General features: G+C 39.4%; 2 protein-coding genes across 4 annotated transcripts in view; one reads left to right on the top strand and one right to left on the bottom strand.

The window, feature by feature from the left end:
- The first annotated feature begins 3,915 nt into the window (after window positions 1–3,915).
- LOC146506432 (uncharacterized) lies at window positions 3,916–18,813 on the top strand. Its single transcript, XM_085181059.1, has 13 exons — window positions 3,916–4,058; window positions 4,149–4,204; window positions 6,542–6,973; window positions 12,149–12,196; window positions 13,178–13,222; window positions 13,405–13,779; window positions 14,057–14,089; window positions 14,240–14,290; window positions 14,414–14,518; window positions 15,369–15,467; window positions 15,579–15,692; window positions 15,848–15,943; window positions 16,043–18,813. The coding sequence occupies exons 2-12, from the start codon at window positions 4,160–4,162 to the stop codon at window positions 15,908–15,910; spliced, it is 1,410 nt and encodes a 469-aa protein (XP_085037185.1). The 5' UTR covers window positions 3,916–4,058; window positions 4,149–4,159; the 3' UTR covers window positions 15,911–15,943; window positions 16,043–18,813.
- Window positions 16,043–27,492, bottom strand: part of gak (cyclin G associated kinase) — a 27,217-nt gene continuing 15,767 nt past the window's right edge. Inside the window, exons 12-29 of one of the 3 annotated variants that reach the window (XM_085181044.1) lie at window positions 26,191–26,240; window positions 25,899–26,047; window positions 25,545–25,667; window positions 25,302–25,435; window positions 25,002–25,196; window positions 24,774–24,891; window positions 24,604–24,683; window positions 24,236–24,429; window positions 23,889–24,050; window positions 23,599–23,765; window positions 23,195–23,456; window positions 22,904–23,098; window positions 22,621–22,758; window positions 22,407–22,505; window positions 22,052–22,318; window positions 21,528–21,676; window positions 20,189–20,365; window positions 16,043–20,005 (exon numbers count right to left, since the gene is read on the bottom strand). In XM_085181044.1, the coding sequence (XP_085037170.1) occupies window positions 19,904–20,005; window positions 20,189–20,365; window positions 21,528–21,676; window positions 22,052–22,318; window positions 22,407–22,505; window positions 22,621–22,758; window positions 22,904–23,098; window positions 23,195–23,456; window positions 23,599–23,765; window positions 23,889–24,050; window positions 24,236–24,429; window positions 24,604–24,683; window positions 24,774–24,891; window positions 25,002–25,196; window positions 25,302–25,435; window positions 25,545–25,667; window positions 25,899–26,047; window positions 26,191–26,240 (2,761 nt within the window). In that variant the 3' untranslated portion in view covers window positions 16,043–19,903. The remainder of the gene's footprint in view (window positions 20,006–20,188; window positions 20,366–21,527; window positions 21,677–22,051; window positions 22,319–22,406; window positions 22,506–22,620; window positions 22,759–22,903; window positions 23,099–23,194; window positions 23,457–23,598; window positions 23,766–23,888; window positions 24,051–24,235; window positions 24,430–24,603; window positions 24,684–24,773; window positions 24,892–25,001; window positions 25,197–25,301; window positions 25,436–25,544; window positions 25,668–25,898; window positions 26,048–26,190; window positions 26,241–27,492) is intronic. The other 2 variants (XM_085181045.1, XM_085181046.1) reach the window with 2 other exon arrangements.

Raw genomic sequence — 27,492 nt, 5'->3', positions numbered from 1 at the left:
TTCAGTCCACTTGTGTTACGTCTTCACCCTGTTCGTTCTGAAAGAGAAATGTGGGATGGATTTCGAGAAAGAAACTCCCTCGAGGCTGCACAGACAGAGAGGAGCATGCAGATAATATAAAATGGAATGCATGGGGATAGATCTGTGAATGTGAGGGTGACGGTGACAGAACAGAAGTTTAGAGCAAGAGAACCGTTAAGAAATGAAAGAAAATATTCTGTGATGACTGACAGTCGTATCCCTCTCCCCCTGCTTCATTCTCTTTGTCTGCTGCTTCTCAAACATGCACTGGAGAGTCCCTGGCATTGCTCTGTCAGGTCTTTCCTTGTGCTGCTATCTTTGTCTGGCCTCTGTCATCAGAGGACTGTAACTCTTAATGAACACTCCCTGCACTATCTGTGAACTCGTTTGCTAATCACAGTAACTGACATTCGCACTGACACATGCCACCTCCGATCCAGGATACTGAGTTGCAGGAGATCATTGTCCTTTTCAAGCTTCTTTCTTTCTTTTTTCTTCTTTTTAAATTCAGCTGCCAAACTTCTGGTTTTGTTTGTATTCTTCTTCATGTGAGATTAACCCGTGATTGTAAAGTGGACTTAGCAAATTTACCATCAAACTCTGAGTTTGTACTGCTATGCTACATCGCTGAACAAATAGATGACAAAAATAACTTCACTGTCCGACTAAGTTAGCAAAAAAATTCAAAAGAATAAAACAAGCTTCACAAAGGGAAAACCAGCTCATATGGAATTCCTCCAGTAGTCTTGTGAATGTATGATTAATTCATGATTAACAAAATGATAAAACTGCCTTTGTTCACAGCAACAATACTAAAATACCAGATTCAGGCAAACACTCCTTACTGGATATGCTTCAAAACTCCAAAGTGCTACTTATTGTACCAATCGCTGATATGTAACCAAACCTAACCTGCATTTGAAGTCACACCTTAAACAAAATGAACAATCAGTTCAGTTCAGTTTAGTTCAATTTTATTTATATAGCAACAAATTACAACAACAGTTATCTCAAGGTGCTTTATATTGTAAGGTAAAGACCCTAAAATAATAGACGTGAAATGCATGACAGTTACAAAAATAATATTTATACGTATGAGAACACAACACAGAATTTTTTATATACAACGCGTTATGTTATTGACGTGCTACTTATTTACTATCTTCATTGTTAAAATTAATATTCTCTGTTCTACATCAAATACAACATTAAAGAATCATAATTACGAACAAATTATGGCAATCCTTGTTGGATCCCGTTTAAATTGAAATGAATTTGTATGTTATGTTATATAAATGCTTCAATTAAGTATCTGTACATAACTCTGCATTATTGTATCTAACTGGTAACCAAAAATATCTCTTGGGGGCGTGGGTGAAACTCCCAAACCTAAAAATAGCATTGGGCTGTCTTTCTCTGATGTGTCTGCATGTGAGCATGCATTAGTTTCATTAATAGTACAGGACTGGTAACCATGGAGCCAAGCTTCGGAGGGGTGTTGTTGATGCACAACATTCAAGCATGTGCTGACATGATAACCCAGTTTATCCCAGGTAAACACTGTGAATCTATTTAAAGATGGTGATTCACTTCTGACCAGCTGATAGCTAAAGTGTGTCAGCCCTTGTTGTGGGGCTCCATCTGCCTTAACGGAGAGTTACCATCCCATTTTCCTGCAGTCATAGTATGCCTATGGATGACACTGCAAGGTTTTGGAACTCCAATCAGCTCATTTAAATTAAGTGGCATCTTCTGGGGCTGAAGACTTCAGCCATTGAAGAAGTACCGAAAAACTGCAGACCACTTTAATAAAACTATAGACAAAGAACAGCCTGTCCAAAAAGTCTGTCCTGTGGCTTTAATGAGTATTTTATGTGTATATTACTTTATAACATACGCAGTTAATTTAAATAATAATTTAAATAAATTAAATAAGGGTTAAATAATAAAATTTAAATTGTATTACATAGTGGATTAAAGTCGGTGGCAAGGAGGGAGTTCACACAAGAAATTCACTTAAATATAAAATAACTTATTAAAGATAACCTAACCAAGACACAAAGATAACCAATAAGTTGATGTAAGGTGGAGTGAAAGAGAGAGACTAAGCAGGTTATCTGGGCCAGCTTGTATAGTCTGTAAGACACAGGCGACACAAATTAGCTGATCCTCTCATGCCAGCCAATCAACAGCAGACCATGGCTTTCATGAGTGTGGGACGGTCGTAACAGTAAGCCTGTCATCCAAATGTGGACATGAAATGCAGAGTCTTCAAAATGTCACCATGTCTGTGTTAATCTGTTAGAGCCTGGAAAGGTGGAGGTGTGCTAAATAGAAAAAAGGAACGAAGCAAGACAGAATGCATGCGTGCAAATGAGATGAAGGCAGGTGGAAAGGTGATGATGCAAGTATTAGAGAAAGTGAAGCTGGACGTTCAAATACCTGTGATCAACCATGCAAATACCATGCAAGTAGATCAGAACAATAGCTCAGGTCGAGAGGTTTGGAAACAAAGTTATAAAGACAAAGCTGACATTATTTGGACATGAGAGAGGATATATTGGACAAGGGATGCTGAATTTGGAGCAGCAGAGCAGGTGGAAGAGACCACAGAGGAGGTTCATGGATGCAGTGATGGAGGAGATGTAGAAGACTGGTGTGACAGAAGTGGATGCCAGGGATAGGGTGAGCTGGAGGCAGATGATCCACTATATCTTCATGACCTCTCTCCCCTGAGAAACATTTGGTTGTCTAAGGGGTAAGAGAGGAAATGTCTGTATGCTGTCTGGAAATACTCGGCCTACTTCATCACTTTCTTGTCGAGACTGAACAACAATTGACCAGTGGTAATGGGACCGTAACCCAAAATCTACTGAGATTTTACTGCACGTCTGCCTTACAAATTAGCTTACCTTTTGTTTGACAATGGAAAAGAAACCTAAAATAAAACACAAGAAAAGCACAGTATATTTATTATTCCCTTGGGCATTAAAACACTTAATAATCTCAGATTATTATAAGATTTGCTGTTTGGTGACTTGGTTGGTGGTTCCTGTTCAAAGGTCGAGAAAATCGACCTCCGTAATTTACTGACTGAGGTTTTCCAGAGCTACAGCAACTTGAATGGAAATATTAGCATAGGCATGCTTCTGGCAATAAAAGATTTTTTTGCCTGTTGTCCTTTTGCACTCTTCTGCACACTGTTGAGGAGTAACTCAAGCAGCAAGGCTTCAGCAAAAACTGCCACAGTGTATGCTGTCAAATTGCTTTATCAGTTTATTAGCATCGGCCAAACACTAAAATCGTTCTCAGATAAGAAAACTGAACGCAAACATCCATATCAGTGTAAAACATACGGGAAGTATAAAATTTGTTTATGGAACTTATGCATTTACTTAAATTGGACAACTGGCACAACGCTACACAAGGAACTGGAAACAATGGGTTCTCACAACTGATGCAGGGACCAGGGGGGCGGTGGGCATAGACACATGTACAAGCTTTGTTTCTCTTTATTCTCTGCATGAAAAACGAGCACAATGAACACTATTATTTGGCTTCATGATTTTAATGTATTCAAAAAAAAGACTGACAGAGGCTGTTTTCACTGTTTTCTGCACAAGCCTGACTGTATTTTCCTCTTGTGGTTGTTCTCTCAACATATATGGCTTTTAGGTTATAATGGTTGCGTGTTTTATGTTCTTTTTATGTTTATGTTCTGTTCCAGAAGCGACACATTAAAAGTCTCACAGGACAGAAAACTATAGATCAATTGCGTCGGTGTTCCCATTTGCGTCAAAGTATTTCTAACAAATCGAGAGGAGGGGGTGTGGCACCACACAACCTCGCACCTCTCTCTCTCTCTCTGCTTTGATGGAGTGGTTACATAACAGAACTCGACATCCAGCTAGGCAGACCAACTCCAATACAAACAACTGACTGAGCTCTCGTGCGCGCGCGCTCTCTCTCTTTCCTCTCTCTTTCTTTCTCCACGCCCCTATCTTTCATCCAAGTCCTCCTATAGGTTCGGTACAGAGGTAACAGAACGACAGTCGGCTTTATAAACACTTTGTTCACTCTGCCTCTCTGCTTGTTCCATTTCTTTGATTTATCCTCGTTCTCCTCAGCGCGCACCAAAATGCCCAGCAAGAGAAAGAAGAACAAGCGTCGTATGAGAAGGGTGGTAAGTGGTGGCATGCGCACTTGTCCGTCAGGCGTTTATTCTTAAATGAAGTATAGAGTATTATGGGATTTCTTTGTTCAATTCACTGTAAAATAATGGTCTGCAAAAACATGGATTTAAATGTAAAATACGCGTTTTTGCCTCTGTGAAAAAATCAATGAAGCGAGTGCTTAAATTGTAAAACAAATTTCGTTTACATTTCCTTTCCTTTTTTGCGCATGATTTTATTTTTGTTACACTTAAGTCAGTTTGGTGATTGTTTGGCAGATTTCCACTTTGTCGTTGCTTCTCTCAGACGCTCCGTAACCCGTGCGTAAAATCTGGCAACGACAAAAGACCGTACCAAAAAGGTACCAAAACTGGACCTAAATAAATAACGTATAAATTTCACACCTATTTTTAATTTTAACGAGCATGCTTCTGGTTTCTATATTAGAAGAAAGAGACAGAGAAATTGTTAATTTTGTGCTCAGCTCCTGTGCGCCATGAATGTTCTCGGTGCGCTCTGTTAAATGGTTACGGGTAGAGATTAAACGTTTGTGCACATCTTGAATTTCTTATCATAAAATGCGATAAATTCCATTTTCTAGTATTTTTTTTTAAATATACTACGAAATGACCACTTGCCTGTTTTTCATGTTCTGGACCAAAAATACAGTAGGCCACACAATGCAGTGCAGTACACAATACAGTGCTGCTCTTTATAATTCAGTATGATGAATGCGCTTTGCCAGTTGTACGCTAATTCAGCCGAATGCCTGGAGATATGCAACTTTTCAACATTCAGTGCCCAGAGGAAAAGGGGTATGGCAGAAAAGGGGTGTGTGGTGTGTGTGTGTGTGTGTGTGTGTGTGTGTGTGTGTGTGTGTGTGTGTGTGTTGGAGGGGTGGGTGTGGGGGGAGATCAATGAGAAAATCACACACATATCTCCATAACGCCATACTCCATAACCCAATACTGTTCTTTAGCATATGTTTAATCATTAACAATATATATTAATATAAAAAAAAACTAAAAAATAAAAGCATGCACTGATCCACTGTTGAAGCCCAGTCTTCCAGCTCTGGTAAGCCTTTTCAGTGCAGACTTCTTCTGGCATCCTTCCTCATTGCCTCTGCCCCTAACCCCCACCAAACTTAAGCTTCTGGCTGGCTGACCAGTGCATGACTCTGAACACCACACATCTGTATTTGGTAATGTGTTGACTGAAGGAATGTCTTGCCCCACTTTAGCCAGAGTGGACTCTGTCTATCTCATTCTTCCACAGTCTGGCAGTGACAGATGAAAATGACCTTTAAAGTCATTCACAATTCAATTTTATCATTGGTTTACCTCAGAGGTATCAGAGCACGAGAAGCGAATTTTGTTTTTGGAACTTTCAGACATATAGCTGAATGATACTCAGGTCACATATGCCTTTGTATGTGTGCATATGTGTGTCAGTTTCACAAAGTCTGAGAAATATGGTTAAAACTTTTTATCATTGGAAACAATGTATTACTTTGTCATAGGGATGTTTACAGGTGATTTATGTTGTTTTGATTGTGTCTAGCTAGATACTCAGAAATATATGCGCTTTCACACACATGAGCTTTTGGCTTACAGCATGGGTGCAGCACTGCGAATACCTTACTGGCCTTCAGCCTAACAAAAGCATTTTCAGGGAGTGATTGTAACCTGATTATAACCTGATTATGATGTGATTAGCCCCACTGTCTGGCCTGCGGGGCACCCATCAGTGCTGCTGACTCGCACGGTTTCCGTTCCCGCTTCACCAAACCTGTCAGGACCGGTCTGATTCAACTAATTAGCTCCCATTATCTAACTAGCTTTGCTGTGTCTACTCCCAGTTTCCCCCTCCCTCTAGTGGTCTGTACTACTAAAACCTCCATCAAAGCCTGAGGGGGTTTTGTCCAAAGCTGAAAAATATGTTGGACGTGGCTGGTATGGCATGCCTGGTATTCCTGGGTGCTAAACTGACAATAACATCAGTATCTGAACACGATAAAGCCTCAAGAACATCCATACCTCATACACTGTCATTTGCCTTTCTTTGTATTTCACTTTTATCTTTTATTATCTTGTTTTACATACTGAACATGTCTTTGAAGCCATTATAAATGAAGTGTCACTTTTGTTTTGTTTGGAAAGGCAAATGTTCGCAAACTTTGTATTCTCCAAATATCACTTTTTTAAAAAGAAAATATCAGTTCATGTTATCATGTGCCAACTACATGTCAGGGTTAAGATAACTGTATGCCCAAAAACATAAATAATGCCTCTCATACTACTATCAGAACGGTAATCAGATGTTATTGTGTCTTTCCTGCCCTGCAGCAAGCCCAGAGAAGAGCACTTGAAGAACAACATGCCGCCAATCCGCCGGTGAAAGCCAGCCGGGGGATTGCAGTGAGTGCACCCCCTGCAGGAACCACAAAAAAAGCGGCTAAAGCTCCACCTCCGCCTCCAGCTCCAGCTCCAGAAAAGATCTCACGGTCCATTCCTGCTGCTGTTCCTACTGTAGAAACTCCCAAACTAGAACCAAAAGCAGAACCTGTTGCAAAGCCCATTCCAGATGAAGTACAGGCACCAGAGTCTGAGGTTGTGCTGTTGGAGCAGACTCCAGCGACAGCTGAGATTGAAGTCCCAACACCTGTCACTGTAGAAGCACGAGCTGTTGAGACTCCACCAGTGAAGCCCTCTACAGTTGAAGCTAATGTAGTGCAAGAGCCTGAACCCAAGATTCCTGAAAGAGAACCAATAACTGAGGTAAGAAACAGATATCGCAGCCATAAGTCTCCCATGTGCCTCTGTATGCAGAAATCTAAACTTAAATCATGTCTACGAATATTTCCAACATTTCACATACCAGAGTCAACAGTTCTAATGTTTCACCCGGCATGGGAATCACTGCCTCAGCTACTGCGGCTATCCCACCTTAGGGAAAGATTGATCTTTTTTTTTTTCTGGTTAAATTTGTGTTTAACAACCTGGAAAGTGATTTCTGGAGGTTGCTAATTCTAAAACTTTTACTATAAAGGTGAATGGGTTGTGTTGTACTTTTTAGTTTCACTACTGCTTGGTGAGTAGTTTACAAACAAGTGATCGTTATCCATGCACACTGCTAGTAGCTTTGACAATCTGCTAGGGACTAAAACAATCTTGGTCGAGCACCATATACCTCTTTGCCATTGCCAGCAACCATTTGCCAACTGGTTGCAGAACACACAGATTTCCCTACAGGCCAGCAGTTGTCTGGGAGTTGCTGACCAATCTCTAGGCCCGAGTGAATGGGGCTTTAGCAATCAGCAACTGTCAACATCTTCTACAAGCCTGGTAAGTTGCAGTAAGAATCAAATTTACCAGTGTGCGTGTTTCGTCAGAAATATAGTTCTATGGACATATGAGTGAATGAGGTCCACTCATAGATGAATGAATGCTTCCTTTAAATGAATGTCACTGGGATCAAAATTACATATTGTTTGTATGAGATTATATGGAAACAGGCTATTTTTGTAGATGGTTTCTCTCTATTTCTCTGTTGTTGCCAGGTCAAATAGTATTTGCTGTGTTTGGGGCCTTATGGGAAAAGGGAGCTGGAACTGTTGGAGGTAGTGAAGCGAAGGGAACAACATGTTCTATTTAGCAAAAAGGTGGAAAGTAGGAGAGAGACTGAAAGAATCATCGGTGGCACGCTGGGAACAACTTTTTAAATGGCCATTATCACCTACACTAAAACCAAATAGTGACTCTGAGCATGCATGTTTTTTGTTGTTGTTGTTTTTTGAACAGGCTTATTTGTTATCACAGATATTGAGTTTGTTATCAGTTACTTATTTTTGGTTACTATCGTCTTGTGAGAAAATCTTTAAAACGTTACATCGTGTGCATTCGTTTTATCTTTGCCATCACATAATGTGGTTTTGAGTCAGAGAAGATTGTGGATACAATTAAAAAGCTTACAGTATATCATGTGTTCTTTGTAAAGAAATGGATTGCTGTTGTCAGTTAATTTTAAATAGTTGCAATTTTTTCTGCGGTTTTCCTCTATGCAGTAATGTTTTCTCAACATTGTTTCTACCTCATCTATAATTGACTATTTGCAGTTTTAAATTGTAAGTTGAGCTTTGTGCCTTGTAGCCATCTTGCACATATTTTGTGACCAGGATGTTCTGTTTTAGTCAGTAAATTGCACATGCATGCAAATCTGTGCGGCTTCTCTTCCAGCAACTGAACAAAACCTTTTTCCCCAGTATTAACCGGGCTAGATTTTAGCCCTACTCTACCCTAGTTAGATAAACAGTTTAAAAGAAATGTCTGGATAGACAACAACCAATGGTGTACATGTATATGCTCACATGTGTGCCTAGCCTAAAATAAGAGGAGAGAGGCAGTGCTACAGTATTTATAGCATGGCCTTTTGTTAAGACTTCACTCAGTGTTACACTGCTTCCCAGTTTTCCAGTGGGTCCATCTTATTCACTTCACTTGTGCCATTCAGTTAGGAGTTCTATTTGTAAACCCTTTATGGGTTATGCCCACTGAACCTTACAGGCAGCATACAGACATCTCTATAGAATGACTGTCTGCCATTGTGTAGTTATACTGTAGTGCTGTGGTCATTTCTACTGTCTCAGGACTTTGCTTTCATTCACCATGCCACTCACTTCTAGTTGATCTGTGTGCAGGTCCAAATAATCCCACTTTCTAACCCTTTTGCTTCACTGTCAGATTCAGGTCAGATAACAAAAACTGGACATTTATGCAAAATTTTAAATGTATCATCATTGACTGACATTCTAATAATGTAATATTTAATGTCTATATTATGAACTTTTCTTAATTTTGAGACAATTTGCAAGTTATTCTGTTGAGATTTATCAACATTTGTTCGCAGACAACTTTTGCACTTGCACTGTTAAAACTGTGACTTTTATCTGTAACATCACAAGTCCACAGATGGTGACAGTTGGTCAGCTGACTGACCAAGAGGTTTAATGGGGCTTTAACTCAAGAGGCGCCCCACCACCTCTGGATGTGGCTGCAGAAAGTATAAACTCACAGCAGATTCTACAGACTGACTGAGTGCATTTACATTTTTGTGGCCTGAAGCAACAGTCAGTGCAACTCACCCTCTGTGTAGGCTGAACATTTTGTACCTGGTTCCTCTCCTATGTTCTTCCACTCCTCTCCTGTCCAATCTGCTACCCCTCTTTTCATCATAAATCTGCTCTGCCTCTACACTTTCTACCCTCCCACTATTTTCTTTATGACTATTTCTCATCCTCTTCTGCCTTTTCTATTCTTCTCATTTTCTTTCCTTTCCTTTCTGCATGCTGCTTCTCCTGACTTCTGTTAGTATTCTGTGTCAGGCTATGATCCCTTATGAACTCGTGTGATTTGAACCTTTACATGTCCCGTGTCTAATTGATTCTTTGCTGGGTGGGCTGAGAGCTGGAGAATACTAAATATTTAATTCAATGCTGGGAGGAAATTTGTCTGTTTGAAGTGTGTCTGTATATGTGTGTAGTTTGACCTTTAAAATGAAGAAAATATTGTACATACAAATGTCCCATCCCCTGTAAATGGACCTATTATGCTCAATTCTAACTTCATGTTTTCATTCCATCACTAGTGATGTTTTGCAGAGTTCACAGTTCCAAAAAATAAAAAATTATCTGTTATGAATCATTTCTAATTGATTTAGAAAGACTGTTGAATTTGATCTTTGTGCAAATCCATTTAGTACTTGCTATTTTGGTGCTGGAAGAAATTGTTTGGCGTGTATAGACACTTTGTAACCACTGCTTTCTTTCCTCAGAGGCTAGGTTGATAAAAAAAATTGTTAAAGTTACTGTGTTCAAAATCTCACAACTAGATGTCAGTAAAATAGAGACTGAAGTCATCTGAATTCTGTTTTCTTACCTCTCCCAGTTGAAATGCATAATTGTAGCTATGGTAGCCACTGTAGGACAAACAACTCTGTAGTGAGCATGGGCTGTCAGTTCCCTGTTTACCTCTGCTGGTGCCTATGTCTGTTTACTGTGGAGGAGGCTGTAAAAGGATTATTCTGAGGTGAGTTAGCATGAACATGAACTTCTCTGTTCGTTAGCATTGCTGTATTTGCCGCTGTTAGTGGAATTTTGTTTGAAGTGGATCTGTGATTGTTGGACTTGTTGTTGGACATTACTTGGATAATATTGGTCTACAACCAGCTGCTGTTGTTGTTTACCTGGCTTATTGTCAGGTGTCCAAAGACAGTAGGGTCACACGTCTAATCTGCTGACAATAAGTAATTATAATATCTGCACACATAAAAATGCACATTTTTGAGCGTTTGAGTGCTGGCCAGTTCAGGAGATGAGGCTTGAGATGAGAAAGAAGTGTGACATTTTATGCAGGTCATCTTGTCGCTTCTTTGGTGGAGGGGACCCCTTCTAAGGCGGTAAAAGATAGGTACGATTCTTCATATCTTGAGTCTGAAGTAGCCAGTACGACGTACGACATATGTGGCCAGTCTCTAGCCACATATATAAATTAGACGGAAACACGATGTCCATATGGGGCGGGGCAACATGGCGACCTCCAAAAACCAGTGCCAGTTCCCTTGTATTTTCAATAGATACATTCAGAGTTCATGAGCATGCATCTGTTTCTTGAAGGACATAACTTAGCAATGTAAAATGTACAAAATTATTTTTTAATGAAATCATTTTTTTTTAAAGTTAAAGAAATGACAGTATCTGGAGGATGGAGAAAAACGTGGAGGTAGTAAGATATCTTTGAATGTTATCAGGTTGTCGTGTGTCACTCAACGTCCAAATAGATCAGTTTGAGTGATTCTGGACAAAAAAAACACTCATATTGCTGATTAGCAGCCTGCAGTAGACTTTGCCCTATATCGAAGAAGAACTGGCACAAGACAGACTAAATAATTGAGTCAGACTATGAAGATTTAAAATATTTATACGCTGCTCTCTGTGATTGTCACTATAGCTCAACACACTTGGTTGCACAGTTGGTGTGCCACTGGCCATTGGCAGCATGGCTGCAAGATGGAAAAATATGGATGAATTCTATCACTATCTGAGCTGTTTGGTGAATCATTGTCTGGGAAATAACCGCGCCTATGAGTAATACTAACAATATTGTGATGTGAATAATAAATGGTTGCAAATCAGTGTAAACTGCAAGACATTTATTGTATTCTGGTAAACATGTAATCATTCAAACACATTTCAGTATTAAAAATATCTGATTGTTTTTCCAGTGGCAACATGTTCACACTATGTAGTTTATAATAAAAAGATGGAACCAAACATTTTTAATATTTAAATTTTTAGTAGTTTTGTATTGAAAGGATTTGAGGGAGAACACAGATTTCATGATGTGAAAGTGTTTTCTGTTGCAGGATTATACAGAGGGAAGCAAAAAGAGGGAATAACTGCTTTTCATGGCATTGGGTTGTAATACCCCTGTAATTGCCCAGCTACAGCTATGCTCACACAAAGTGTAAGGGGAGTGCGTATATTTGTGTTTGTTTAGAAAGCCAGTCCAAATTCCACTTCTAATTTTGGTAAATATTTCCATTTTTGGATACAGAAAAGACTCGAGCTGCAGTTTATCCTCAGGCCCATCACAGCTACAGATCTGCCACATGAACTGTTTTATAGAAGATTATTTGGCTCGGGGCACATTTTTAGTAGTGCTGCGTATGGGTGTGTGCCCCACCCAAAGCTCAACCTTTAAAAAGTCAATACTGGCTCCAGTGCAACAAGAGGCACATATTTTTAACTGCCTGATACACTTGTTAACGTATCCCAGAGTGCCTTTTTTCAGGTTATGTTCTTTTTTCCATCTACACTCTGTTTTGTTGGATGAAGCATGTGTATTTTCATGTTTTGCTAACTTGTGAATACACTCTTTAACCTCTTGTGCTCATAGGTCACACCCTCATCTGAAGCTCCAGTGGTTGCTGCCTCTGAAACTGAGGTAAATCAAATGTGTATTTTTATTCACATACACCCTCTTTTGTCTCCATTTAAACCAAACACTAGTGTGTTGTATCTTTAGGCTAAGCCAGAAGCAGACTAATCATGTAACAGTTGAACAAAAGCTGAACTTGATGATTTACAAGTGAGCTAGACTTTGATTTTTGAGCTGCTTATGTAGATACTATGGAACATTTTTCTTCAGTGGGAGCAAAAAGCATTGGCACATCGTGGAAATGGAATTCTTACGTTACAGGTCCCCCTGGAGGCATTTTTCACACAAACATGCTCTGTCAACTTTTAATAGACAAATAAAGCACACTGGTTTTGTTAATTAGCTGCAAAATTTATAGTTTAAAAAGTAAAATGCATAGATTAAATACAAAGTTTACATTTTACAGACACATAGATCTGTGTATGTGCTGGTTTTGCTGACACCTAAACAGTTGCAGAAATGATGACATGCATAAAAACAGTCTGACGCACAGTTTCCACTCATATTTTACAAGTTCATAGCAGCAGTCACTGAACAAGAAACAATTCTTTCAACAGAAAGGTGTTGAAAACTCCTGTGACTTAAGCTTCACATCAAAAAAATAGCAACTACGCTTTTTCCCTCAGGACAATTTCCTCTTATGCAAGCACTCAGATCACAATCTGGCTCAAGAACTCCAAAAGTTTTCAGAGAAAAGAATCATATTTTTCTTTACAGTTTCATTGATCTGCAAACAGCTTAATATACGAAAGATATAAATGAATTGAGAAATGAGAAAATGGAAATCAAAACAACCCAAAATGACAGTTATTAGGGCTTTTTATATATCATACACACTGCAGTTGAAACTATTCATTTGAACTGCAGCAGTAAACATTATGATAAATGTGATAGATTTAACCTTTAACCGTGTTCTGATTAATTCAGTTGTCAGTCATTCATAATGAAAATTGGCTGTTAAGTGTCCTTTTCTTGGTTCCTTTCCAGATTCACACAGTTGATTCTGCGATCATAAAAACTGAGACTCAGGAGGTAAAACATGTCTTGACATTAAAATTGCATCATCATAGTGACAAAAATGATGGTATATTTTAAGTAAATGTACTTTTGTTCTGTATGAACTGTACTAAAAAAAACCAAGAATCACTGTTTCTTCTCTCCGGTGTTGTGTTTTATGTTTTTTAATGTGCTCTGTGTTGATTTTGCACATGGAGACAGAGGATAAATGTGAGAGACCGGAAGAAGCTGAGGCCCTGGCAGAGAAAGGTGCTGTGACTGAGGTGGAGGTGGAGGTGGCTGTCACAGAAGATATTGCCGTACCAGAGCCTGTGACACGAGCCTCTGAAAAAACAGTGGGAGATGCAGTTAGCGGTGGCCAAGCTTCTGCTGAAGCAGAGCCTCCTCTGGGCAAGGTGGTTACAGAGACTGTTGTTGAATCAGTGGTGGAGGTTGTCACAGATGTACCTGAGAGCGAACGAGTGACTGAAGCGGCTGTCAGTCCTACAACCCCAGCTGCTGAAGATGGGAAAGAGGTGTTGGCGGAGGAGAATGCACCCGAAGTCCCTTCCGAGACTGCTATAAAAACAGAGGTGACACCTGATGAAAATACTTTCTTCTTCTCTCTTTTTGTGTTTTTAGTCTTTACAAGAATACATTGACTTTTTCACATTTTGCAGGCATCTTCTGTTTGTATAGCATGTGGCCTAAATATTAATGAAAGTTTTGTCATAAGCAGAACAAATGATCACAAGGGTAAGGTATTTTTTTTTCCAAAATTTAATAGCAAAGACTAAAGATACACTCTGTCCTGTTTTTGTTTGTTTGTTTGTTTGTTTGTTTGTTTGTTTGTTTGTTTGTTTACATCAGCACACTCCTGTTGATTCTCTGGAGGCGGCTGCAGTGAGTATTTTTCCCTCTCTGTCGATAAAAAAGTAAAGTAGAAATTCCCTTATTACTTGTGTTTTAGATTATTTGGCAGCATTTGCATGGAAAAAAAGTACAATCTCCATATATGACATAGCAATGACATCAGCACCTGTGTTTCACAAGGTACCTGACACCAGCCCTGAGGCTACAGCACAAGAGGCTAAACCCAAAGAGGTAAAAAGATTTTAAATGTAATCCTCAATACAGAAATGTACTACTCATATGCTAAAAAACCATTATTTTAATTATTTTACAAGAACAGTTTTCTCTCTCATCTTGTTCTCCTTTGACATTCAGGATGCTGTGGCCACGCTGATTGATGCCACAGCAGTTGATGAGTTTGTTGTGACAGAATCCGTCTCGGCAGTAGAAGTTGCCACTGAGTCTGCTGCTGTCCAGCAGGTGACAGCTAAGCAAACAGGAATTTACCAGTGTACATATGAACCGTTCAGAAAATCACTGAAGGCTGATCAGGTCAAATAAATTAACTGAAATTAAAGGAGGCTTACAAGTGATTGACACAAGAAGGAAAGGCAAACATTTATAGACTAATCCTGGGTGGAATTGATGGTAAAGAGGGTGGGGATATGTTTCTCTGTCATATGTAGCAATCTCATTGCTGGAGTGCAGTTTAAATGTATCTTGTAGTAAATATTTAAATGCTTATAGAGCACTATGTACTGTAGTAGTATTATTATAAAGTGATGCTAAATTAAGTGTAGTTCCAGGTAATGAAATTGCCCATTGCCCATTTTCAGTCTGTGGACATTTAGGGTCCGATTTAAGTCTTTCTTGAAATCGTTGAGACTACAGAATTAAACAAATAAGGAATAAGAACATAAAAATATATGGTTAAAATTATACATTAAATTATAATACAAGGATTTTTTTTAAACGTTAAAATTATTCTGTTTTTTGTTTTTTTTTGTTAATTATTATGAGCAGTTGCTCAAAAACCTGCAGTATAGTGTTCATGATAAAAACAGAAAAACTGCCGTTGTTCCTGTTGTTACATTTGAACACCATGTCACAAGGATGCTTTCTTCCTTTATTTAAAATTGTGCCCAGTTGGAGTGTATTGGACTTGAGTTTTAAATTACTGGGGTAGCTGGTTCCATCCTGATGCATTATTTTCATTGTAAGTAATTTTTCTCTTTTAGTCTGTTGGAATGGCCAGGAGGATTTTACTGTGTTTCATTCAGAAGCTCAATTTGTTTAACCATCTAACATACCCTTCTTCTGTGGCATTTAGGAAATTTTACCCGTGAATGACACTTTGAGTGCCCAACCAGACTCCGTGGATGTGACGACTTCTGAGTTTGAACCTGCTGCTGCACCTGCAGAACATACGGTCATTATACTTTCTTAACATTCATATACTGTAGCTTTGTATGGAACGCTGTCTTCTAAAACATATATTTTGGGAACTTCCCTTAGTTTTTCTCTCTCTCTTCCTTTACAGGATGCCGCAGAGTCAAAATGTCTGGACAGGCAGTCAGAAGCGTCAAAGTCAGAAATCCGTGATGTGGAATGTCAGATGGAAATCTCTGTGGAGTCTGTGCAGCTCAGTTCAGTGGTAATACTTTTTTTTTTTTTAAGGAGCATTGTAAATTTACTGAGTAGAATTAAAGTTAAAAATGAGCTATTTCCAGTATGGCTCTGCTAAGGTACTCAGAGATGAGCGATAGCTTAATGTTATTAGTAACATTGTCTTGTCAATACTATCAACAGGAGGTGCCAGTGGAGACGGCGCTGAATGCACACATTGTTCCAGAGGTCTCTATTGAGGGGTAGAGCCACATCACAGAGCTCAGATCTTTTTTATTTGTAAGTCTCTCAAAGTACATCATTAACCTGGACTCTTATTATTTCTTTGTATTTTATATTTTACTTTCTGATCTTCAAATGACTCAGTGTCTCTTTCAGAGTCCCCATTTTTTCTTTTGGAGGACTCGAAGCTTGCAGGGAGGCAACCAGCTGACCTTTTCATTTTTTAAGGCTTAAGACCGAACTGCCAGGAAATCGAAGAGACATCCACACTTTGAAGTGCCTTTTCCTGCCCTGGTTTCTGTTATAACATCAAACCAGATGTCAACATGCAAAAAATGCCTGCATTCAAGGGAGCAGAAGAATAACACATATTGTGGCTCCTTTTATACAGCATTTACCCCCAAAACCACGTACAAGGATTTTGTTTTAGCAGTGGAAGCAGAAGTGCCGCAGAGATGATGATTCTCTCAAATCATACTGGACAGGATCTGATATTTGTCAGCACGTCCCCGTCTCTGTAGAACATCTGCTTCCACACATGCATGTAAATACTGTAGCATTGAAGAATGCACCTCCAGTTTTTCCTTAAGACCATTTTCAAAACGTGTTGTTTTTTGTTACTTGTTTCAAAATCACTGACTTACTGCTTAGTAGTATTTTTCCACCATATGTGATATATACATACAGCTTTTTCTCTGTCCTTGAACTGTCTCTGTCTCAAGTAAGTGCCAGCGCTAAGGTTGGTGTGATGCTAAAACTACATCCTGAAGTTACAGTTTTAGGTTTACTGGCCACTGGACACTGGCAGATTTTGAGTGGAGGAGATCAGTTTCTGATTCTTTTTTTTTTCTTCCTTTTCACCTTTTCCTATTTGCAATTCATCGTATTTAGACAACATGACGTGCTACAGTTTCGTGTTGAAGTCTGTGTTCTGGAGGGGAAATGTAATTGGGTTGCTGTTGGGCTGCTGATGGGCATACCTAAACTTTGAAATAAAGCTGTACCTGATTGGGATGTCTGCATTTTACTTTACTATCAGAGAATCAGTCAGTGCTGGACTGACAAGAACTTCAATTTTAAAATCTTCCAAAATGAAACGTCTGTACAGGGTTTTATTTTGTGATTGTTAAAGAACTTTATGCCTGTTTTCTCCAGAAAATTATTAGTAAAACTTTTTTTTTATCCCTTGGGAGTGCAGCTGAAAAAGACAAATAATAGAGGGACTAAAGCTTCAGAAATTGCATTTGGGCCAGAAGATGTGAAAGAATATTTGCAATAAATAGCATGAAGTCTGCAAGCTACTTCAACCTGAGCTGCACTTCTTTGAACATGGCAACAATAACTCAACAGTAACTCAAATAAGAACAGGAAACAGGCTACAATCACCAAAACTGGATAGCAGAAGATTGGAAAAAACACTTCCTGGTTTGCTGAATCTCAATTTCTACTGCAACATGTAAAATCTGGCATAAACAATGGATCCATCGTGCCTGGATCCCTTCTTCTATCTTCTGTTGTTGGCTTCTTCCAACAGGATAAAATCCTGGCTTCAGTTAAATATCTCCATCCTGGATGCATGCCCTGGGCAGGATTTGAATCCTTGACCTATTATTCCAAAGATAGTAGTAATGCCACTACGCTGAGAAAAGGCAAACCCCCCCCCAAAACAAACAGGCCTAATTAAAGTTACTTATGAGCTTTTCCTAATTTAGAAGACTATTTGGTTCTGAATGTGAAGGCTCCGCTTACCCCACCAAAAAAGAAAGAAAACAATCAAATATTTGCCTCAGGTCAAAATGATTTTAATTTTTTTGTTTTTGCAATGAAATCTACATTCATATTAGTAGGATGTAATTTGGTACAGCACACTGCCGATGCGATGTGTAGTTTTGTTGTTTTTTTTTTTGCCATCGACACTCTTTATACTGTTATGTCATATTGTGGATGAGAGACTCAAGTAAACTTCAAGCATCAAAATAACTTTTACCTCTTTTCATTTTGCTGGCCCCCTTGTTTGAATGGTAACAAAATTTCAAAATGGAAAACAGAAGCAAAAATTTGAAAAGTTGTTTTAAGAGAGAAAAAAAAAGGCAAATGAATGGACAACTGATAAGCACATAACAATTGAGAGGATATATATATATTTGTAAAAGCACATTCGTATTGATATTTGATACTTTGGAATGACAGTAACAAAGAGGCTCACTGTGATCAAATAACCACTTTCCCATTTCAACTCATCACATTCCACTTATATATATTAGGTCAATTTGTGCCATTAATATGCACGAATACATGTTACCAACCCCTCCTCCCTCCCTCTCCCCCCAAAAACATAGTAATAAATAAGAAAACAGGTGATTTGATTGGTCCATGAGGTAAAATGTGAAATACAAAAAAAAAAAGGGAAAACAAGGTAAAATGAGTTGGAAAGAGTCGTGAACCCACAATAATAACAAAGTGTGGGACAGGCTGAGAATTAAATTAAGAAGAAAAATGTGATTGCAGACAAGAAAGCATTTTATCCAACAAGGTTTCTTTATGTTCCACACACCCACACACAACCATTCACACAACCAGCCATGAAGCTCAAAAAAACAGCTCTCTTAACCACCTGATGGATAGTACTTTCATATTTACACTGAAGTGATGATTAACCAACAAACAGATTAATACAGACACAGAATGGACCCCCAAAAAACAAGAAAACACAGAGCAACTAGGTTAAATCGCCATTTTCTCTTTTTCGATCCTTCAGTTACTCCTCTTGCAAAAAACAAAACTAAATGCTGGAGGTGGGCGAAGTTTAAAGAGACAGAGAGGGCTTAATGACAGTTACGATGGAGATCCCTTCTCCATTTCTGCTACAAGAAAAAGAGCACTTCATCCAAAAAAAAAAAAAGAAAAAGAAGAAAAGCTGCTGCCCATGTGGACTACCCTGGTTTTAAAAAAAAATCAAACATACTACCTCAAGTTGTTTAGAGGTCTGGTGTAGGAGAGCATGCAGTTAGCTACATGGTGTAGCTTGAGTGGGAGGGATTAAAAGAGCACTTCAAAAACAACAGACTGCCCACTTGAGTTCATAGCATGATTTAACATCAATCTCAGGAGTGTGTGCAGCAAAATAAATTAGAATGGTACAAGCAGCACTAGTAGTGTTCAGCAGGCAATTGTCTGGAGAACAAACCCCAAAGAAGCCTTCACCCCTGAAGGTGCAGCAGTACAGGTAATACAGGTCATTTTCAATAGATCTTATGTTTAAAAATCCTGGGGAGATTTAAATCCTACTTCTGCATTACTGCAGGATCTTTTAAAAAAAAAAATCCAATCCCTGCTACAGCAAGTATGATTCAGCAGCAGCATTGGCTCTTTTGAGGCAACTAAACATAAAAACTGATTTTTCAGGACAACATTCTGCAAACGTTCATGTTGGCTGACATGCTAGCTATTTTACAGCCACACTCAGTTTAGGTTTGCCACTCAGTTAAGGACCGGTTGTTTGCACAAGTGTCGAGCACAAATGAATTAACTATTCAGCTACAGTTAATGTATTAGTGTTGGGGTGTTTTATCTGAATATCACTATCATGATAGTCATCTTGATAATTTTAGAAGTCCTTGTATTATCTGATTTTGTTCCCACTTTGTCTTCTCAGTGATTGTTGTTTAATCCTTCCTCCTGATGTTTGCAGCACCACTCAGGCAGTCATGCAGGTAGGCAGTGAGTTTAAGACCGATCACAATGTTTATTTAACTGGCTGTTTATAGACCAGCAAGGAAACTTTCATTACAGCCAGACATGAGGCAAAAGGTCTTTTTTTTTTGATCGAAGAAACAGAAGAAAGTAAAGGAGGGGGGAGGGAATGGAAGAGAGGACACCTCTCAGAGGCTTTTTGCCCCTAAGGCCCAATGTGGGCTCAGTCCTGTCCAATCTGGCCCAGTCTCCTGTTTTGTTAGGCCAAATCCAGTCCGGCCTGGTCCGGTCTGGTCTGGTCTAGCGGGAATCCAGGCCAGGATTTTAGAAGAGTGCTTTGGATCCCTGGTTCTCAAACTCTGACCAGGCGTCGTTCAGTTCCATAAAGATCATCTTCGCATACTGTTCGTAAGGCTGGCCCGTTGCCTGAAGAGAATTCAAAGGTTTGGAGTTTAATACTGAATTAAGAACAGAAAAACAAGAGCATTCATACTGAAAGAAGACCGTAAACTCATACTCGAGATTCATCTCATTTCCTGTTGTTTCACAAACAGAGGAGCTGCACCTTTTTTAAGTTTTAAAGCACTTTCACAGTATTTGATACTGTACCTTATCAGGATGGACAACCAGCACAGCCTTCCTGTAGTATTTCTTCACCTGGTCAGCTGACACCAGGTCTGCCATGCCCACAGGCTTCCAGCGCGTTTCACCCTCCCACAACACTGTGTGTAGAGTTGACAGCAGTGCTCGGATGTTTCGCTCCTTCCCTTCGATCCAGTCCAAGATCTACAGCGTGATAACAAAACAAATCTTTACTAGTTGGAAGCTACTGTATGAGTGAGCTGATGAAAGCAGAGTTTCACCTGCCAAAAGGCATCCTAGCTGTACTCAATCTTATTGTTGTTTAGTAAAATCACCTGCTACATGTGTGACGCAGTATGCAAAAACGTGGCCAAGCCCAAAATGTTCATTAACTCAGAGATGTCCAATCTTTGAATCACTCTATTTTAATAACAATGCAAACAGATTTTGTAATAAAAAAAACAAAAAAACAAAACACAACTCTACCACGTTTCCAAGAAATCAGCTGATTGCTCACGGTACACACCGCATTATTACCACAGGCTAAAGATGGAAAAGTCACCAGTAAGGGGACAATTTTCAGGCATGTTGCATGAGGATTTGGAGAAAAGTAGTGCACTGCTGTTTGCAGTTCATAAACAGATATTGCATATAGATGGGATGACATTGCAAACACTGGAAAGTCTGGTTGTTTTTGACATTATCATTGCTCGACTCTTTTTTTCTATGAAGCCGAGATTCTAGGTCGTCATCCTTGGCTGGCTTTTTGTGTCTGTGGACAATGGTGACTCTTTTCACAAGGATTAGATTTTTCTCCACACTGTGTGTTTTTAAGTGTCCAACATGCCCTTCACATATTCTGCCACAAGTCTCTTATCTCATCCTCCCATCATCTCCTGTTAGCCCACCACTACTGCCTAAAAAGGGACTTTCATTGTTGTCTGCAGACATGAAACAGATGAAACATAATAAATCATATTTAACAGCTGAAAATTTCAAGCCATTTCTAAAGATCTACCAATTTTTTGCTGCCTTTAGACAAGTCTCTATCGTTTTTGTTGATGTTATAAAAGCTTAGTTAGTTGGTTACTGTTTCCAATTTTATGCATTCATTTATTTTTTAATAATTTTATTCTATTATATTTGAATGTTTTTGTAAATGCATTTATTCACTTCTAATTTTTGCTTTCCTTTTTACTGTAACCATGTTTTTAGCACATTTACCTTTTAACTCTTATGGTTGCAGTCATGGTTATGTGAGTTTTAGATTTTATTTATATCTTAATGCACTTTGAGACAACTTCTGTTTTTAAATGTGGCATATAAATAAAAGTGACTTCACATATGTGTTCAGTTTGCTACCTACCTGTAATTTGAGAGGATCCATGTCTTTTGTGATCTCCTGTCTCCTCATTTCAGCAATGGTCCTTGGTCCCTTCTTGTCAGGTTTAGAAGCAAAACCCTGAGTTGAGAGCAGATCCCCGAAATCATCCTCCTTTACCTTTGGCTTGGGCCCTGAGTGTCAGCAGCACAGATAAAACAAAATTATTTATGATATGGAAATTTTATGGGCATTTATTAGGGTTAGTCATACAATGAGAAGCCTTTTATGAGAAGACCAGGAAAATACAAAATAATAACAGAAAATCAGCAAAGTAATGAACATAAATATTCCAAATTCCATCTTTTTAGTTTCCAGCCTCTGTTTTAAGCTGCCTACTGCTAATTACATACAATGCAAGGGAAAATTCTGGACAAACTAACTGAATCAATCGGTTTTCTACTCATTTTTAATTTTCTAAATTGTAAAAACTTAATTTAACTTTGTAATATCACTGGCATTGTTTTGTTCAAAATAGATAACTAGTATTGTAATCATGTCTCTCTTACCAAATCCAGGCCCACGAACTCCTCTCTCTTCTCTCCCACCGATCACACTGGAGAAGTTAAGGTTGTAGTTGGGTTTAGAGGACTGTGTTCCTGCAGGCTGAGAAGCTGAAGACCCTTTGGGGCCAGATCCAGATATCCAAGGTTTGTTCTGGGCTGAGGTGGGTCTTGCAGACTGCCATGGCTGAGTTTGAGGCTTAGCAGAGGAAGAAGAGGAAGAAGGACCCTTTGTGCCGAAGGATGGCCCAGAAAAATTACTGCTGGAGGAACCTACAGGAAAAAGATGGAGATGAGATAAATGTAAAGGCTTATAAGATTGACAGTCTTCCTCTTTTATGGAAATAACTCCTCAGCTTACCTGAGCTCCCACCTGGCAAGTTGGAGCTCAGGTTTCCTAGGTCAGCAAAAGGATCAAAGGTCTGAGACTTGGCCTTTGACATGGATGGCATACCAGAAGCTAAAATGATCAAAATATACAAGTCAACACTTTTGTCTGGTTTCAATTTTGATTTTGGCTTTAAATCTCAAAGTTGTTCAGTCACCAAAAGATCTGTAAGAAAGGTTTCTCCTACCTGTGTTGGTATAACTTGGTTTACTGGCAGTGGTGCTCATGCCAGCAGTGGTTCCTTTTGCCCAGCTGTCCCACCCACCCAGCAGGTCTGGTTGGCTGGCTGATGATGTCATTTTAGGGGTATCATTTACAAGCTTATCTGTAATAACAGAACCATCTTAAGTGTCAACAATGGACTCTTTCCACTGTAAATACAAAATGTTACCAGAAGAAAGAATATGAAATCCAGCTCAAAGATAGCTGGGCGATAACAATCACTGATGTCAAGGAACTGATGTACTTACTGAGGTTGAAGAGGCTGGTGTTGGAAGCAGGAGTGGTGTTACTGTGAGCTGAACCAAATCCACTGGTTGCTGAACTATCAGAACCCAACAAGTCTCCAAACAGGTCTGGTCCAGAGGCTTGTCGAGATGAACCAACGCTGGAGCCAACACCAGAACCCGACCCCATCCCAAACGGATCGAAAAGATCCCCCATGGCTGCAACACAGGCAAAGTGACAGGAAATATCTATTAAGTGCAACCCAAGAAATCTCAGACTAATGCAGTAAGCATGTGTGAAGCCTCAGCTTTTACGTTTTTGGTCTGGTGTGGCTCCGCTGGCTGGCCCACTGAAGAACAAGTCTTCCTGCACTGCTCCAGTCTGACCAGCAGGAGGTGCAAATAAGTCATTAAGGAGGTCGCTATTGCTAGAAGCACCTTTCATTCCTCCCTGGTCTCCGTGTTGTGGAGCAGAGGACGAAGTTGAGGACATGGTTGGAGGTTGAGGGTCAGAGTTCAACCCCAAGAGGTCAGCTGTGTCTTCAGGAGGAGCCTCCTGTGTTGCAGGAGAAGCCGTCTGAGAGGAGACAAGGAAACCAGGAAAATAAAGAAATGCATGGATACAAGAAATAAAGAATTTTGGTACTAATTAACAGTGTGATAAACAGGGTAATAGTTTATTGATAAAATAATACAAGCCAACCAAAGATTTTCTGCACCTGAAAGTCAGAATCAAACAGCGGCTCGCTGTGGTCACGTGACATTGGCTCTCCACTGGTGGCAGAGTAAGAATAGGACTCTCCTTCTGACTGATCACTCAGATCCTCCTGTTCATTCATATATCCTCCTTCTTGACTGTCTGAGGCATCCTGAGCACTACGTACATCTATAATCACAGGAAGCTAGTCAGTGAGATTTTCCAGGGAGAAAGGTTTGTTAAGAAAATGCTACACGGATTAATAGAATTACACATTACAGATTAACAGAACAGAATATGACAGTACATTACCTTCCCAGTCTAGGGTCTGGAAAAAGTTGCTGGAATTAGTATCGTTGCTCATGGGAGACTCTGGTTCTGTTGCATTGGAGCTGTCTGGGGTTTGAGCTGGCTGGGCCGACTCCGAGTCATAAAACGCAGAAGAACCTGGCTGACGAGGCAACTCGGGCTTACCTGCAGTGATAAAGGATCCAAGTTTATTTCATCTGTAGAAGCAAACTTAGAAGAACTTAAAAGCACCTTAAAGCCACGTAAGAAGTAAAACATCTAATATACAAATAAAATAAACAGATGACAACACTTTCTACCAATGCTTCTCCACTACTAAACTAACATTCAGGCAAAGTAAAGCCATGTACCAAATTTGCTGAGGATCTCTTGCTGCTCATCACGAGAGGAGAAAAGGATCTTGGGGTTGAGGCCTTTGGTTTGAAAGCCCTCCCATGGAGGAGTCTTGGTGCTGGGCCTCTCCCTGGGTTCAACCTCAATGTCCAAGTTGACCTGGAACAAGTCTGGGTACTTCTCCTGGATGTCACAGGCATCCAAATCATACCTGAAAAACAACAAGCAGATAAAAAAGAAATAATGAAGAAAGTATAGTTTAAATTACTTGTTACAAGCAGTGCAGCTGTAAAAGTTTAACAATGAAGACCACATTCAGCTGTTAATAAATAATAAGAAAATATAACCTGCAGCAGTATGTTATGGATCAAGGCAACATACGTACTTGGCAAACTTGACAGTCGTTGCATTTCTTGGTACAAAGCCTGTGTGGAACTGGATCTGGAACATTTTCATGGACGCCATCTGAAAGACAATTATAAATGCTCTGAAAAGTGCATTTCTTCATATTCGTTGCCACCTTGAGGCTTTAAGCAAGGGTGTCTGTATTTATACCTTTGCCTGCAGACGTCCTCCCAGCGTGGATCTTGCATGATAGATCACCACCAGCACGTCTCCTTGAACGGTAACATTGAGAGGAATCTCCGCTTTCCCATCTTCCATCTTAAAATCCCTGAAACATGAGATTGTGAGAGAGGAAAACAGTAACATACATGTTAGATTGTTAAAATAAAGGGAAACTTGTCAGGCCATCCTTGTACAAACCAAAAAAAACAAACTTACTGCATCCTGTCATACTCCTGTGATGTGGTGAGCACCCTCTCGTCCCCAACGTAGACTTCGCAGAATGGCCGGCACCCATTACGCTGCTTGTTGAACAGTGGCACTGGTGTCATGATGATGGAGCGAATAACTACAGGCTTGCTGTGAGGGATGATGGGCTCCTCTGCCATCATGTCACACATATACTCTATATACCTGCAAAATTGAGATCATGTAGTATTTGATACGTGACCTACTAAGGATGACCAGCACACACCAGTCCTCTTTTCTACACATGTTAACTTGAATATTTTTCAATACCTCTTGTGTGAAGGTGCTATGCCTGGTGGACAGCGTTTCATTGAGAACATGTAGACTGCTGCCTCAGCGGTGGTGAAAAGGCGGCAAAAACACAGGAAGGAGCAAACTGCCACTGCTGATGCTGCTCTGCCATCCTGCACACAGAAAGGGTACACATTAAATTTATGACAGGTGACACTCCATTCAATTTGACGCCATGTACTCCTCTCTATAAGAGCAGGCGCAAATTACTGACTTACTTACCAGACAGTGTACCACACAGATGTTCCTCTGGTCCTGTTTGAGCCATAGATGCATGTTCTTACATACGCTGTAGAGACTGCGGAGGTTAGGGGCACGGCGAAGCTGCCAATTACACTCTGAAACCTGCGCGCGCACAAATAATACAAATTACTGAAATAGTGACGTAACAAGGACACATGCTTCAACAATAGCTACTGTTGTGGCAATAATAAGCTTATGCATGACAAAAGCACAGATAAACACTACTATACCTGTGATCATTGAGAGTAAACAAAGTATAACACAAAGCTATAATTTAGCCTTGGTTTAAGTTATTTCCCACATCGACACAACCTTGTATCACAAAGTGCGTACCCTGTTGTGGAATCGAGAAGGCCTGTATGATCGTTTGGAGAGGTTGTACACAGCGTAGTGGCCAGCATGACGTGAATCGAGGAACAGACGGACATCCTCAATGTTGTTCTTTATCGCAGACTCCACCCCTTCTGCTGGGAAAGACATGACTGCACACGCATGCACGCACACGTTCATTACAGGCATGTATGAATCGGGTAACCAATGATGCTATGCTTGTCCTGTAATATTAAATTACTTGACAATCAAATAATAGTCACTGAATGCTAAAGTGTTCGGGCACTTTACCTACCTGCAATTCTGGAAGTGATGTAAGAAATATCCAGGTCCCCTTTAGCATAGCTGTAACAGAAATGACAAGCGCCGTTATAAAAGCAGCATGTAAACAAGTTAGAAGCATAAATGATACATTTAAGAAAATAGAGGAAATTAAACTGGTGATTAATGTCTGGGAGACTGAAAAAAAATCCAACAGATGCAAGCTGGCCAAAAACTTTTCAACTCTGGTTTTGAATCTCAGATGTTGAAATATTATCAACTGAAAATATTAATCTCTGCCAGAGCAGCCATTCAGTACACAATTTTAAACAGTTGTGATGAATATTGCCTCAATAATTATGCAAAATTGATTAAGACAGTCCCCAGTTTATCCTTCCGCTGAGCCTTTATTATAGCACAAGCATTTGGCAGATGCTTGTTGTCAGCATTCATTACGGCAACTTTCATTACTACAAATAGTAGTGAGTATTAAGTAATACTGGCAGTAAAATTATGTAGTTAGGTTTCATTGGATCTTACTGCACATGCAATCATACTGGAACAATGACAACAGGTAAAAGAACACAGCCTGATTTCTACTGCACAGTTTAGGACAGACAAACAAACCATAGCTCAGTTTCTTTGCTTGGCCCATCTATGATGATTAAATTCATCTGTATTAATCAGTATTAGGACAAATAGATGATGCAAATTAAGACATATAACTGAAAATAATATTAGGTAAGTAGTGGAACCATAATAAAACTTCCAACATTCAGTCAAACAGTCACTCATACTTGTATACCACAGCCTACATATAAAGTTGCGATTGCAATTATACATTTGCAACCCATGCCGAAGCTACTTTAATTAAAACAATATGGACATTCTGAGTTAAAGTGAACCCTAAAAGGAAAAAGACAGCCAAAAAAGAAAAGCAAAAGCAAAACATGCAACTGAATGACAACTTAATTAAATGTGATGATTCAGATAGCAGATAAAACGGGTAAACGGGTTTGAAAAGAGAAATGTAATAAAAAGGTCAAACAGATGAAAACAGTCAAATGTAAATTAAATATCCTTTTTGATTTTTGAGCTGAAGTTAAATTAAAAGTAATACTGGATATCATGGGATTCTCCATGTAAATCATAAAAGCTCAGCTGATTCAAGCTACACCAAAACTCCAGTGACAAAACGACAGCTTCCTGCAGTCATGTGACTTTGCAGTTGTATTGGATGGTTTTCTTTACCTTCCACGTAACTGTCATTTCTTCATTACATTTCAGTAAATGGAATATTTCAAGCTGGATGCTTCTTTTCGCCTACTTTGGTATG

Source organism: Neolamprologus multifasciatus, chromosome 12, assembly GCF_963576455.1.
Source record: "Neolamprologus multifasciatus chromosome 12, fNeoMul1.2, whole genome shotgun sequence".
In the NCBI taxonomy this organism is placed as follows: domain Eukaryota; kingdom Metazoa; phylum Chordata; class Actinopteri; order Cichliformes; family Cichlidae; genus Neolamprologus; species Neolamprologus multifasciatus.
This window is presented reverse-complemented; position numbering and strand designations above follow the sequence as displayed.